This window comes from Sciurus carolinensis, chromosome X, assembly GCF_902686445.1.
Source record: "Sciurus carolinensis chromosome X, mSciCar1.2, whole genome shotgun sequence".
NCBI classification, from domain to species: domain Eukaryota; kingdom Metazoa; phylum Chordata; class Mammalia; order Rodentia; family Sciuridae; genus Sciurus; species Sciurus carolinensis.
Genome location: NC_062232.1, coordinates 40,570,894 through 40,586,696, shown reverse-complemented (window position 1 = coordinate 40,586,696; position 15,803 = coordinate 40,570,894). Strand labels below are relative to the sequence as shown.

Sequence of the window (15,803 nt, the reverse complement as noted above, 5' to 3'; positions counted from 1 at the left end):
ATAGTGAATGATGCAGGATGGGGCCAACTGGGGAGGGTCTGACTTAGGGTCTCTTCAATCTCAGAGCAAGGGTTTCTCATTTGTATCATTTGTGTCAATCACATCAGGACTGAAATTTGGGGAATGCCAGAATTGGAGACTGGAATTCCAAAGAGTTATGCTAGACCTTGAAACAAAGGCTTGAAGTTTTGGACTGGTGGGATAGCAAGTCTTGGGCAGTGCATAGAGAGTGAAAGGAGACTGCTAAGGGATGAAGTATGAGAGACTGCCTGAGGCCAGATCATGCAGAGCCTTGAATGCTAGGACCCAAAATGTGGGATTTAGAGCACGGGGAATCATGGGAGGGACTTGAGTAGGGTAGTGACATAGTTAACTTTGCATTTTAAATAGATGCTCTGATGGCTGTGCTGAAAACAGAAGGGAGGGGAAAGAGACTGGAGATGCTAAAATTGGCAGAAATGATGGTTGCCTTAGCTAAGGAAGGTGTCAGAGGAGATGGCAAGAAGTGAATGGATTCCAGAGAAGTGAAAGAGATAAAATTAACCATTTATTGGGCCCTGTGCTAAGTATGTTACAGTGGTTATTGTGTTTAATCAGTACAACAACCCTATATACACCATTTTAAACCTTCTTCCTTGTCCAAGGTCAAAGAGGAATAAATATTAGAGATGGGATTCAAATTCCAGCAGCTGAATGTTAAATCCCATGTTCTTCACCCATCCTGTACACTTGCTTCCCTCCATAAGGCAACAACTAGGAAGCATCCATTACGTATTTGTATGATTTGTTATAAAAATAAGTATACATTCTGATGTTTCAAAATTCAAAAGCTACAAAAGTGTCTAAATTGAAAAGTTTCTTTTTCCTCTAGTGGCAGCTAGTGTTATCAGGTAAAATGATGTAATAATTTGTTAGCATTTAGTATTAGTCATTTTTATGTGCACTCCTCTTAGTGTGAGTGAAGTTGAGCATCTTAAGCCCCAACTGCATTTCATCCATTCGATTTTGCAACATGGCAATCACTATTGACCTTGATAGGCCTAGTTTTAGCAGCATGGAGGAGTAGTACTGAGGAATAAAGAGGAAGTAAACCGCAGAATTGGAGTAGGCAAGAATTTGACCAAGAGGACAAGAAAATAAGATGACAGGAGGAGGAAGAGGTTTTTGGATGTACTTAAAGTTCAGACTTTCGGAAAGGAACCCTTAGGACCTTGAACTATGTTTAAACTGCAGCGACTCTGAGCACTGCCAATTACTAGCTGGGTGACCTTGTGCAAGTCACTTAGCCTCCCGGGGGACTCATTTTCCTCATCTGTAAAAACACGGTTGATAGTACCTCCTACACAGGGATTAAATGAGTGAACATTTAGCAAACTCGGGAAAGGGCCTGGAAAAATATAATACTGTAGGAATGAGCGGTCCTCCTCTCCCCAGACCTCTAGCTGTCTTTTCAGAGAGAAAGCTGTTCCCAGAACGCTCTCAGGTCGCCAGCCTCCAGGCTGGAATGGCGGCCAGAGGGACCAGGAAACAGCTGGTTGTGCGCAGGCGCGCGAGGGGTGGGGGTGCGAGGGGCGGGGCTGCCGCCGCCTGGGCTGTTCCAACGATCGCGCGCCGCCCCCTCCGCGCCCCGCGCCCGCCCTTGCTAGCAGGCACCTCCCGCCCCCTGCATTGCTGATGCTGCTGCTGGCAGACATGGACGTGGTGAATCAGGTACGCGCTCCAGCACCGCGGACAGAGCCCTCTGCTTCCAGGCCTCCGGACCCGGGGCGCCTTGGCGCCCCGACTCTGAGAGGTGGTGGCCAGGGTCCTGGCAACAGAGACCCGTTCCCTGGTGCTGGGGCTGGGGGTCTGCGGCAGGCGAGGGGAGGACGAGGGAGGTGGAAAAAAGGAGTGAGCTCTTTGCCGCAGCGAGGGCTGTCCTCACTGCCGCAGCGGAGGCCGCCAAAAGCCCTGATCGTTACTAGTGACCTCGAGGGAAGAATGAGGGGTCTTGGGGTTGGGGGAAAGGGAAGGGGGAGGGGAGGGAGAGTGGAAGGAAGACTCAGGGGGGGCTGCGGATGAGCTAGGAAATAGAGCGACAGAAGGTGTGGGGGTGGGGTGGGGGAGGGCTGGCACCCGCCCCTCCCAAACAGACTGCACCCCGGTAGATGACCACTCCTTTCCCCAGAGCAAACCTAGGGGGACCATCCGATTTTGCTTCTCCAAGCCCCCCAATCTCTTCTCCCACAACACTTATCCAGTGAAACCATGTCCTAGCTCTCCCCCACCTTAACCAGTTCAGACCCTCTCCGCCATCTCACTCTGGTTCACCACCTCGAACCTCGCCCCCTCCCTAACCAACATCAACCCCTCCTTATCCTCATCTCCTCAGACTTCCCCCATCTGACTCACCTTTACCACTGTGGACCCCTACCCCACTTTAGATAACCCACCTCCCGCCCTACTATGACTCACCTTCACCACTCAAGACCCCCTCCCCCGCCCTAGTGAACCCCAACTTCTTCCTCACTCTCTTCTCCGACCTTCTTCCCTATCTGATTCACCTTTAAGGATTTCACACCTACCTTCCCTAAGTAGTCCCGACCCCATCCCTGTCTTTTTCACCTCTGACCTCTGCCATCTGACCCACCATCACTTCAGACCTCTCCACTAGACCTGAACCCTGGGGGTCTTTTCACAGAGACCCTGGTGTTCACACCTTCCCCAAGGTGCCACTTTTTCCTTCTCACTCCCTTTCCAAATGCCACCCCCTCCCAGAGGTCACATGCCTATCCCCAGGGGTCATTACCTGGTAGCCTTTCCCCTCACCTCCCTGTCCATTCCTCCCAACCCCACCCCACCCCACTCTCTCTCCTCAGCTGGTCGCTGGGGGTCAGTTCCGGGTGGTCAAGGAGCCCCTTGGCTTCGTGAAGGTGCTGCAATGGGTGAGTGTGATCTGGGTTGTGGGGAGCACTGAAGGGAGAGCCAGAGGTAGTAGGGGTCCAGAAGAGCCAGGGAGGAGGAGGAGGAGGGGTAGGAGCCAAGGAATGGATGGACAGTGGAAGGGGATGAGGAAAGTGGGCTTCAGGGTGAGGTCCCAGGGGTTTGAAGCCAAGGAACGGATGGGCTGTGACGTCACATAGGGCTGAGGGTACCCCCGTCGTGAAGTGACATATTGTGACGTCCTACATCCTTTCTTGAAGTGAGGGAGGGGTGGGGGAGGTGGAGCCTGAAGCTGATTGCTGGGGGAGAGATGCAAAGACAGAGAAACCCAGAGACAGTGAAAGAGACAGGGAGAATGAGAGACAAGAAATGATGGAGATAGAGATGGAAATATTGAGAAAAAAGGAAATCAGATAGAAAGGCAAACAGACAAGAAAAGAGAGTCAGACAAAGATGCACAGAGAACAGAGAAGCAAAGGGAAATGGACACAGGGAGAGGAAAGAAAATGGGGTCGGGTAGAGAGACAGGGATTCTCAGAAATAAAAGAGAAACTAACACAGAGAAAAAGATACAAGGGAGACACAGAGAGAACCATATGTTGACCTCATGAGAGACAGTAGAGAAACAGAGACAAACAGACCAAGAAACTGAAAGACACTGACATAGACATACACTCATACAGAGAAAGCAAAAAGAGACACCTAGATATAAGAGAGGCAGAAAATCAGAGACACAGAGAGACAGACATCTGAGAAAGACAAAGATGTGTAGAGAAACAGAGATACCAAAAGATATAGAGACACAGTAAAACACATAGAAAGAGGAAGACATAAGAGCATAGAGGGGTCGAGACAGAGAGGCACAGGGAAAGAGAGAAAGAGGAAGAGACAGCCACACCCCTGTAATCAGCTTGTACGATGAGCCCTGATTAGGGGATGGGGGTGGGGACCTCTCCATCTGCTGCTGCCTGTGCTGGGCCCCCATCTGTCCAGACGAGGGCACCCCCCTCCCACATGCAGACAGGCTCAATATGACCATCCCCATCCCTACTGCCCAAGGTCTTTGCCATCTTCGCCTTTGCCACATGCGGCAGCTACAACGGGGAGCTCCGGCTGAGCGTGGAGTGTGCCAACAAGACGGAGAGTGACCTCAGCATCGAGGTTGAATTTGAGTACCCCTTCAGGTGTGCCCCCACCCTGGGATCCCAACAGACCTGGGAGAGGCAGGGGTAGGGTGGGACTGACCAATACTTCCTACCAGTGGCTTCTGCCCAGCCCCTACTTCAAGAGGTCACAACCACTGGGATTACTGCCCATGCACTGAGCACCTGCTGTGTACCTGGCACTCCTCTGGACATATGGTGAGCAAGACAGACATAGGCTGTCACCCTCTGGCTCTGTCCTAGTGAAGGGAAGGGGTAAGGGACAGAAAATAAGATAAAAAGTAACACACCTGTAATCCCAGCTACTCTGGAGGCTAAGATAGGAGGATTGCAAGTTCAAAACCAGCCCAAGCAACTTAGCAAGACTCTGTATTAAAATAAAATAAAAATGGCTGGAGATGTCGCTCAGTGATAGAGCACCACTGGGTTCAATCCCTAGAACCACCAAAGAAAAAATGTAAAACACAGGACCAGGGATGTAGCTCAGTGGTAGAACACTTGCCTGACCCCTGGGTTTGTCCCTCAGCACAACAACAACAAAAATAGTAAAAGATATATATCTTAACACAGTAGGTGCTCACTTAGTCAATATTGTTTATTCTCCATTCATTCATCTATTCCATACACATTTTTTGAGAAACTATTGTTTGCCAGGTACTGCTCAAAGTACTGGGGATGTAAAAGTGACTAAAACAGACCATTCTCCCTACCCATGTGGAGTCTATATGATAACAAATAAATTGATAGAGAGGATAATTGCAGATGGAGAGAATCTAGGAGGGGATCCTCGTATAGGATTTTCTGATGGTGAAGAATGAGCAGGTGCTGCTTAGATGTAGGGAACAATGATCCCCAGTTAAACAATTCTGGCATTTTTTGAGCTTACACTGTTCACTGGGCTTTGTCCAGGATCCTAGGTGTCCAAGAGCGAGCCACCTGGTATGGTCACGACTTCCTGAAGGGTGGGGAGACGGACCTATAGACACAATTTTCAATAAGGATTCTCTACTACTTAGCCAAATCACATAATCACTCTGAGTCTCAACTTCCTCATCTATAAATAGGGATGATAATGCCTATTCCAGGGGTTTTGGCAAGTCATAAATGAGTTAATACTTGCAAAGTGCTTAGCATAGTGCCAGGCACACAGGAAATGCTCACTAAGAGCCAGTCATAGTGGTGCAGGCCTATAATCCCAACTACTCAGGAGGCTGAGGCAGGAGGATGACAAGTTCATGGCCAGCCTGGGCAACTTATTGAGACCATGTTTGAAAATAAAATAAGAAGGACTGGTGGTGTAACTCAGTGGCAGAGCACTTGTCTAGCATGCACAAGACCCTGGGTTAAATACTGAAAAAGTTGCTCGATAAATGTTGGTTAAATAAGTAAAAGAAATCAGTTTTAGGAACACAGGAAGGAGGCCAGGCATTGAGTTGGAAACTAGGGCTTTTGGCACACTAAGGGTAAATGTAGGCCAAGAGATCACTCAGTGGGAAGAGGAAACAGTTAAAATAGAGGAAATCCCAGCCCAGACTCTGAATAATGATAGAAAGAAGTGAAAGCACTGGGAAAGCATGACCTGAGAGGTAAAGGAGCAAACAGGGATCCACTGGTTCATAGAAACCAGGGAGGAGTGGTAGTTGACAGCATAGAACACTATTTAAAATTGGCCCTTTGTAAAGCCACATCACAAAAGCTCCCTATGGACTCCCTGGTGCCTAGAACCTCAGGTCAGAAGGATCTGCCCTTTTACTCACAAGTCTCCCTCAAAAAAGTCTTGTCCTAATTCCTGCTGTCCCTTCCTCACTGTCCTGATACACCCTAAGGATCCCTCATTCTCCCTTGGATATGCCCTCTCTCAACTCAGCCCACTAGAAGCACAGAAACTCAAACCCAGACTCAATTCTTTGTACAGCCTTGGGAAAGTAACAGCCTTGCTAAACCTCTGTTCATCTGTAAAATGGGTCTAGTAATGTTCACTTTAGAGAAATTGCAGGAAAGGCATCATTAAATAAGATAGTTATATAAAGTACTTAGCAGATGAGCAATAAATGTTAAGCCCCTTCCTTCAGGAACTCTGCTATATAAGGACACTGGCACCATTTGCTGAGTCTCAGAATCCTGCCCCCAATCTGAGGCCAGAGCTCTAGGCCCCCATTCCAGGCCTTTACCCCATACAGTTTGCCCTTACAATTTCCTCCTCCATTTCACCCAGACTGTCTTCGCCTCATATACTTACATCCTGTTCCAGTATCCCTTCTACCCTCCTTTCTCTCTGACTATTCTTATTTTGTAGACACTGGGCTCTCCTCTGCTATGCATACCTTTTTTTTCTCTCAGGAACCTGAAGTGGGATGGGGAGAAGAGTCAACATGATATAAACAAACAGGATTCAAATTCCAACTCTGCCATTCCCTTGCCAGCTGTGTGACTTTAGTCAAGTTAATGTACTTCTCAGAGATTTTTTGTACCTCTGTACATTTTATTGAGTAAATACTGCTTGAAAACCTATTATGTGCTCCAGGGTCCTCCAGACCCTGGGGATACAGCAGTGAATGAAACAAGAAAAAACCCTGCCCTCTTGTAATTACAGCAAAAATCAAGATAAATAAACAAAAATCAAAAACAAAAATCCTGGTGTGTTAGGTGGGGATCACTGCTTCAGAGAAAAATGGAATAAGGAAGGGGGCTAAGGCATACTGGAAGGAAATGGTTCAATTTATTTTTAAATAGTGTTTTCTGGGAAGGTCTCACTGAGGTGACAATGGAGCAAAGCTTGAAGAAGATGGGGGAGTAAGATATGAAGAATTTTAAGAGAGGATCATTCATGGCAAAGGGAAAAGCTGGTGCAAAGATCCTGAGTTAAGAGGATAACTGGAAAGTTCTAGGAATAACCAAGAGACAAGAGTGCCTAGGTTGGAGTGGAACATGCATAACCCCTCTCACTAGGATGCTTTGAACTAGCTGTCAATGAAATGTGACTGGGTACATCACAGGTGCTTTGTGAATGGTCATTTCCTCCTCTTCCTGGGATCTTGTCAGAATCTAATAGACCCATGACTGGGCAGAGGGCTGATGGAATTCTTAGGTGCTGTACCACACCTGCCCACTTCTCTCTGTAGGCTGCACCAAGTGTACTTTGATGCACCCACCTGCCGAGGGGGCACCACCAAGGTCTTCCTAGTGGGGGACTACTCCTCTTCCGCTGAATTCTTTGTCACCGTGGCTGTATTTGCCTTCCTCTACTCCATGGGGGCTCTGGCCACCTACATCTTCCTGCAGAACAAATACCGAGAGAACAACAAAGGACCCATGATGGTGAGTCCCCAGCTGTTTGCGTGCAGGGAGTGGGGGACACAGCTCATTTTGCTCATAGGACACACCAGCTTCCCAGACAGGCCCACATGGAAGCAGCCATCATAACAGCCACACGTTACTGCTGCTGCTGTCTCTTTGAGTCCCCACTGGGCATCACGGAGTGACGAAGCCAGAGGGTCCTGGGGACACACTCACAGCCTACAAAAAATCCCAGACAGGCCTACACCAGTGAACCTACCAGTTCTCTCACAACCACGCAGTCTAGATCAAAGGAAGGAGTATGCAGTTCACTGTGACAGTCACGCATGTCATCCTGCCACACAGACAGATTCCTACACAGCTGTACTCACACACCCTCATCCCAGACATCAAATGACACAAATTCCCACATGCAGATGAAAATGGAAAGACACACCACTTCCCACAAATTCGGAAACATCCCACACAGTTCCTCCCCCAACACCTGCACCCACACATCACAATCAAACTCCCATATCCTCTGTGTCACATACACATACACTAACTAAAGCTGGCAGGGCCACCTTCAGGTGAAAATATTGTAGGCTTCACAGCTAAAAAGGCAGGGAAGAAAGAGGCCTCTTCTGGGGGACCCACCTCCCAAGAAAGCTTCTGACCCCAGGAGGGCTCAGTGTGAAGTAGCCCACTCACAATGCCACCTTCCTCACCCCTGTCCACCCTAGGACTTTCTAGCCACAGCAGTGTTTGCCTTCATGTGGCTAGTAAGCTCATCTGCCTGGGCCAAGGGGCTCTCAGATGTGAAGATGGCCACAGACCCAGAGAACATTATCAAGGAGATGGGTGTCTGCCGCCAAACAGGCAACACATGCAAGGAGTTGAGGGACCCTGTGACCTCAGGACTCAACACCTCAGTGGTAAGTGCTGGGAAACTGGGCCTGTTGGAGGAGGGAGGCTGGGAATCTTACAGTCTGGCATAGGGAGTGGTGGAGAGTGAAAATGAGAGGAAGGTCAGGAGAGATCCAAGTAGGCTCCCTGGAGGAGGCATACCAACAAGAGAATATTGAAGGATGAGATAACAGTGATAGCCACTGTGATGCCACATACTGTCCCCTAGTGGGGAACAGGAAGCCTTCCATCCACATTAAATTGGAAACTTGGATCCCAGGCCCAACCTCGTCATGTAGAATCTCCCACAACTCAGTATCATCTTGGGACCTTAGTTTTCTTATGTGCAAAAGGAAAGAATAATTTGAAATGCTTCCCTACTTTTGAGTTCAAATCCTAGCTCTGCCACTTGTAAGCTATGTGATCTAAAGCTAGTCACACTGCCACTTGAGGATCTATTTGAGCATGTAAATTGAAGACTACTAATTGGTCTTGCTCCAAACTTGAGTATTTCATGAACTAATAAAATACAAAGTGATTAGAAAAGGGCCTGGCACAATGTAAATTGCATATAAGTGTTACAGGTTACGTTTCTGTCACTTGCTGATTGAGACCTTGGGCAACTTAGCTTCTCTGGGCTTCAATTTTGTCTGCTTTAAAATGGAAATATCAGGGCTGGGTTTGTGGCTTAGTGGTAAAGTGCTCACCTAGCATGTGTGAGGCACCATATAAAAATAAATAAATAAAATAAAGGTATTGTGTCCATCTACAACTAAAAAATTTAAAAGTGGAAATATCAGCCAGGCATAGTAGTGAACACCTGTAATCCCAGCAACTCAGGAGGTTGAAGCAAGAAGGATTGCAAGCTGGAGGCCAGCCTCAGCAACATAGCAAGGCCCTAAGCAACTTAGCAAGACCCTGACTCAAAATTTTAAAAATCAAAAGGGCTGGGGATATAACTCAGTGGTAAAGTGCCCCTGGGTTCAATCTCCAGGGCCAAGTAAATTAATTAAATAAAATAGAAATATCAACTAGGCATGGTAACATGGGACTATAGTTCCAGTTACTCTGGAGGCTGAGGCAGAAGGATCACTTGAGTCCAGGAGTTTGAGGTCAGCCTGGGCAACGTTGCCAGACCCAGTCTTTAAATAAATAAATAAATAAATAAATAAATAAATAAATAAATAAATAAATAAATAAATAAAATGTTAAGTAAAATAAAATGGAGATTTTACTTCCTGTCTAAAAATGAAAGTTTGGCTGGAGTTGTGGCTTAGTGGTAGAGCGCTTGCCTAGCATAAGTGAGGCACTGGGTTCAATTCTCTGTACTGATATGCATAAATAAAGAAAATAAGGTTCATCAACAACTAAAAAATATGTGTATTTTTTAAAAATTAAAAAATTAAAAGTAAAAATGAAATTTTGCTGCAGATGGTGGCACATGTCTGTAATCCCAGCAATTTAGGAGGCTGAGGAAAGAAGATGGAAAGTTCAAGGCCAGCCTGGGCAATTTAGAGAGGCCCTAAGCAACTTACTGAGACACTGTCTCAAAATGAAAAAATAAAAAGTTCTGAAATGTAGTAAAGCACCCCTGGGTTCAATTCCTAGTACCAAAAAAAAAAGAATTTTAAGTGAATTAATAACATGTAAAGTACTTAGATGTAGGCTCAACATATAGCAAAAGACATATCAAATGTTTCATGTTTTTAAAAATATTTTTTACACAGTCAACATATTTATATGTTTTTGTTTTGTTTTTGTTCTACCGGGGATTGAAGCCAGGGGCACTATACCACTGAGGTACATTTCCTGTCATTTTTATTTTTTATTGAGACAGGTTCTTACAAAGTTGCCCAGGCTAGCCTTGAATTTGTGGTCCACCTGTCTGTCTTCCATGTCTCTGGGACTACAGGCATGTGCCACTGGGTCTGGCTCCCATGTATTTATATTTTAATATGAGAGCATATGATTACATATTTTATACTTATGAATTTATACACATATTTGTGTATCCATGTATGTGGGGGGGGTGTTAGTGGCCTATTTGTTATTTTTTTGGCAATTGAACCCAGGACCTTATGCATGCTAGGCAAGGGCTCTACCACTGAACTATATTCCCAGCCCTGTTAGTGGTATATTTAATAAAAAATGTATGCTTACAGTCAGGTGTGGTAGTGCACTCCTGAAATCCCAGCTACTAGGGAAACAAGCGGGAGGATCCCAAGTTGAGGCCAACCTGGACAACTAATCAAGACCCTGTCTTGAAATTAAAATAAGGCTGGAGCTCAGTGGTAAAGCACACATACTCAAGGCCCTGGGTTCGGAACCCAGTTTAAAAAAAAATGTATGCTTGTATCTTATGATAAACATATTACAAACTTAAATTTACTATATTTTATACACATGTAACATGTAATATATGCAAATAGATAAATACTTGTGTATGGAATACTGATACAGCGCCACATTCCCAGGAATCTTAATTCTAACGTGCACCCCATGTCCAAGATGATTTTTTGTCTATTGACGTTCAACCCTGGGACTCAGTCAGGATTTTAGAAACCACCCTCCAGGAGTCCACAAATTCATGCACTATATGCACTATGTGCCCATTCCTGTGTGCATTGCCTTGAAGTTCCCTGGGACCACCAAGGCAATGGGCAGGGGACTACAGCCAGGCCTTTTCTCCCTGCAGGTTTTCGGCTTCCTCAACCTGGTGCTCTGGGTCGGCAACCTGTGGTTCGTGTTTAAGGAGACAGGCTGGGCCGCCCCGTTCCTGCGGGCACCTCCTGGCGCCCCCGAGAAGCAACCAGCACCTGGGGACGCCTACGGAGATGCAGGATACGGGCAGGGCCCCGGCGGGTATGGGCCCCAGGACTCCTACGGGCCCCAGGGTGGTTACCAGCCCGACTATGGGCAGCCCGCCGGCGGCAGTGGCGGTGGCTACGGGCCTCAGGGCGACTATGGGCAGCAAGGCTACGGCCCGCAGGGTGCGCCCACCTCCTTCTCCAATCAGATGTAATCTGGTGAGTGACTGGCGGGTGACGTGACCAAGGAGGGTACTTGAAAGGAGATGGGCGGGTCAGTGAACCAATAAGAGTCAGGAATGGACCTTGCCTAGGACTTTTGCCCGCGAGTAAGGACCGAAGTTTGAAGGAACCAATAAAATTACCGCAGCAGAAAAGCTAGCCAATGAATGGGGAGAAAATCAGTAGTGCTTGAAGATTAGCAAAATAACAAGCCAATGAGAGGGAGGGAGAAGTGCAGCTCCGCGGGAAGGAAGGGGAGAAACAAATAGGCAGAGAAGCCAATGAAAGGAGAGAATCACAGGAGGACTTGCGCAGTAGAACATCGGCAGAATGAAGGAGCTGCGGAAGAGGTGGGTCTTAGAAGTGATAGGTTAGCCAATAGGCGGTAAAGCCAATAGATTTTCAGTGTAAATGGCTTGAGTCTTGAAGGTCAGATGAGCTCACCAATGCCAGAGGAGGTGATACATCTGCCACCTCTCCCCAGTCTTCGAGATTAAGTATGTGGTGTGGAATTTCAAAGGAGGAAAAGGGGTAGGACTGACACTTTTTTTACTTACTATTTTTGCAGTACTGGGCATTAAACCCAGGGCTGGCCTACCACTAAGCCACACTTCCAGCTCTTTTATTTATTTTTTACTATTATTTATGTTAAAGCAGGGTCTCGTTAAATTGTCCAGGCTAGCCTTGAACTTGCAATCCTCCTGCTGCAGTCTTCCAGAGCATTGGAATTACAGGCTTGCACAACCATATTCACCAAGGCTAGCCGACCTTTTTGCTGTGCCTTTTAAAAGAGAAGTGAGCCATCAGTGGTGGTGCAATTCCTGCTACTGTGGAGGCTGAGACAGGAGGATTGGAAGTTTGAGTCCAGCCTCTGCAACTTAGTGAGACCCTGCCTCAAAATAAAAAGGGCTGGGATGTAATTCAGTGGTAGAGTTTCCCTGGGTTGGGGGAAGTGGGCAGATATAGGTGATGGAGGGTGCCAAGAAGGCAAGGAGGTGGCAACATGTGAGTTGAGGTAGTTTCTGGAGCTGGGTTAGCCAGGATGCAAAGGGCAGGATATTTATTAAAGCATCCCTCATCAAATTCAACAAAGAGCCCTGTGGGCCTTACCATCAAAATACATTCATAGTCTTTCCACTTCTTACCATCATCTCCCCTGGACCTCTTCACAGGTGTGCACCCCCATTCTCATTCTGTTCTATGCAGCATCTGGAGTGATTCTGTTATATCCTAAATTAGGCATGGCTCTCCTGTGCTTAGAAGTCAGCTGTAGTTCCCATCTCACCCATCTCATTTAAATTAAAACCAGAAGTTTTCACTATGTACATAAGGCCCTACACATTTAGCCCCCCACCCCCATCTCACTTTCCTGACCTCACCTACCATTCCCCTACTCACTCTGTTTCAGTCAAACTGGCCACCACAGTGTATCAAGCACAATCTGACTTCACGGTCTTTAAACTTACTTTCCTCCTGGAGTTTCACACCCACACAAATTAATATTTATCTAGCCAGCTTCCTTTCATCCTTTTGGTCACTTGCTCAGTGAGATCTTGCCTGTCTAAAACAAATCCCTCCTTGTCATCTCTCTCATAGTGCCCTGTGCTTTTCCTTATCATGATCTAAAATTATTAGTGTATATGTTTATTCACTGTCTCTACCACTAGACTGGGGAATGTGACCATAACTTATTCATACTGGACACACATCACTTAGAGCACTCTTCATGCTATGAAACATTTTATTGAGTAAATGATTGAAACAACGTGAGACATTTACTCTCATTTTACTCTTCCCTGCTCAAAACCATTCCATGGCTCATACCACATCCACAGGCAAAGTTGGAGTCTTCACAACTTGGTCCACAGGCCCCGTGAGACCCCATTCCTGACATCACCTACCACTCTTCCCCTTGTTCACTCCACTTTCATTCTAGTTCATTTTTATGAATTTATGTTATACTACATAATTCATTTATGCATCATTGACAGAAGTCTGTCTCCCCCTGCCACAATGTATGCCCCATAAAGACAGGGATCTTTGTTTTTCGCAGTACAGCATATCATCAATGGCTGGAACAGTAGCTGTTAATGGACATTTTTACTTGGGAATGGGGGACCTTAATGGCATCAGTACCTAACCCAGTGGGCTCAAAGTCAGGAACCCCATGAAGGCAGCTGGAAAGAAACTGACTCCAGGGCTGGGAGTGAAGAAAGAAGGATAAAGCAGCCCATAGGGAAAGGGGGCAACTCCTTCCCAAGGGTGCCACCTGTGTTTGGACCCTTTCTCCTTTCTGTGTTTTTTGTCTCTACAGGTCAGTGCAGCCCGGGAGGACCCCATGGGTGGGCAAGAGCTCAGGAGAAGGCCTGCCCCCCTTCCTGCCCCTACATCCTAGGTCTCCACCCCTCAAGCCAGGAGACCCTAACTGTCTTTGCTGTTTATATATATATATATTATATATAAATATCTATTTATCTGTCTGAGCCCTGCCCTCACCCTACTACTCCCTTATTGCACTAGGGGCCCATTCTTGAGTGGGCTCCTGTCCTACTCCTGCCCCTTCCCCTGCATTCCTCAGCCCCTCTCTGATCCCTGTCCCTGTCCCCTGAATTTTGGGGACTCTGGAAGGGGGACAGGGAGGGGACAGACCTTAGCTGTGTGGGGAGGGTGGGTGTGAATTCAGACTCTCTCACCTCTCTCCCCCCTCTCCCAACTCTGGCCTTGGTTCCTTCAGCCATGCCTGAACAAAGCTGTGAAGGAAAATTCAACCCTGAGGGCAGGAAAAAGGCAGAGACCTGGGATCTTGGGGTAGAGAGGACAGCTTGGATCTTAGGTGGTCTTGTAAGGGAGCTCTGGAGTGGAGGGGACTAGTCAGCAGGGGGTAACTAAAGTAAAGGGGTGCCTAAAGCATTCTGGGGTGGGGCTCGGAGGGCATATCTCTAGAAGGTGTGGGGCTTTATGTGAGCCAGCAAGTGGTCTCCAGAGTGGTTGGGTCTTGGGCTGGAACCAGTCTACAGAAGGTGCGTGTGTGACTTGGCACATTCAGGAATCTGAACTTGATATAATGGGAACCCATCTCAAGTAGAGCAAGAAGTGAGGTTCAGGAATGGGCTAAGCTTGGGGTGAATGATCCTAGTCAGGGTTCCAGAAGGAGTGGGGTTAAAATGGGGTGAGCCTGGTGGTTTCAGAAAGGGCAGCCCCTCCCCCAATAGGACAGTAAAGAAAAGGTGTTTTATATTGAACAGGTTTGGATAGTAGGTGGGGGGTGCATAGGAGCTGCAGGGTGAGTTTTGTAAAGGGTTGGGGAAATGGCCCTAGCTAAGGCTGGGAACCAAGGAAGGTGACCTGGGAAAAAATTGAGTGATTTGGCTTGTAGAGTGAGGGGTGGGATCCAGAGAGGAACAGCCCCACACCCTTGTCCATCCCCTTGACCAGATAGCTAGGTAATCCGAGGACAGAGCCAGGCAGGTCTGTGGGACTGGTCCACCCCTCTTCCCCCTTCCCCTGCCCCCTCCCTCCCTCCACACTTCCACCCAACCTGAGGTGGTTGGAGGCCTGGTCTGGAGCCCCTGTCCTGCACCCTCTGCTGTGTCCGTGATGTCGGTAGTGCCTGTGATCGTGTGTTGCCATTTCGTCTGGCTGTGGCCCTTCCCTTTCCCCTCCAGACCCCCCATTTCCCATGCCCTGCCCTTTGGTATTGTTTGAAGACCCCCTCCCAGAGGAAGAACAAATATGAATAATTCTCCTCCCCCAAATAAACTCCTCAACCACCTAGTCCAACCGGCTCCAGTTTCTCAGTGTGTCTTTTTGGGGGGCAGAGGAGGGTAGAGACTGGGAGAGGAGGGTGGGACCCAAACCTGATGAACACAGTTCAGGTTACTGCCACAGCCTCTGTGAAGGCGCCTCGCCTGCCAGTCATTCTCTATCACGCTCTGAGTAGCCCTGCTTGCTATGACGTGTCTTCTTGGGTTTGGTTCACATTCTGGCCACTCTCCTTCCCAGCCCCTGTGTCGCCCTATCCTCCGATCCCCATGGGAAGGGCCTGGGATGTAACTCAGTGTCAGAACACTTGCTTAGCATGTAAGAGTTTCTAGGTTTGCTCCCCAGTGTTTATTTAATAAATAAATAAAATATATCCCCAAGGGCTCTGGTTAGGGAGACATCACAGGGAGACCTCACCCCACCCAATTCCCTGCTCGCTCCTTTTCCTTGACTCCGCCCCAGCTGGAGAACCTCGTGACCAGGGAGGTGTGACTCTTTTATTCATTCTCTCTACACTCTCCCAGGCTCCTCCTGGGGACCAAAAGGGGAGGGAGGTGACTCGGGTGTGTGTAATGGTGTTGAGGGAGGTCCCTGGCGCCCACGATGAAAAGCCGGACTGACCGCCGCCGCCTCGGTGCCTAATTAGAGACCCAGGTTAGGCGCCCGAGTTCTGAATGCTGACTGCAGACGCAGGACCCCCTCCTCCCAGCCCCGAGGCACAGTGAAGCCTGAGAGTGCCAAGGAA

The 15,803-nt window shown here is 47.8% G+C and overlaps 1 protein-coding gene across 1 annotated transcript; it reads left to right on the top strand.

Moving 5' to 3' along the window:
- The first annotated feature begins 1,615 nt into the window (after positions 1-1,615).
- Syp (synaptophysin) lies at positions 1,616-15,073 on the top strand. The gene is made up of 7 exons (XM_047535448.1): positions 1,616-1,710; positions 2,859-2,924; positions 3,982-4,106; positions 7,208-7,403; positions 8,105-8,296; positions 10,963-11,293; positions 13,611-15,073. Exons 1-6 carry the CDS (start codon positions 1,675-1,677, stop codon positions 11,287-11,289), a joined length of 942 nt encoding a protein of 313 aa, XP_047391404.1. The 5' UTR covers positions 1,616-1,674; the 3' UTR covers positions 11,290-11,293; positions 13,611-15,073.
- The last annotated feature ends 730 nt before the right edge of the window (positions 15,074-15,803 follow it).

Coding starts and splice junctions, on each gene's coding strand:
- Syp (XM_047535448.1), top strand. CDS start 1,675: ATGCTGCTGCTGGCAGACATGGACGTGGTGAATCAG. Junction 2,925..3,981: donor TCGTGAAGGTGCTGCAATGG/GTGAGTGTGATC, acceptor CTACTGCCCAAG/GTCTTTGCCATCTTCGCCTT. Junction 4,107..7,207: donor GAATTTGAGTACCCCTTCAG/GTGTGCCCCCAC, acceptor TTCTCTCTGTAG/GCTGCACCAAGTGTACTTTG.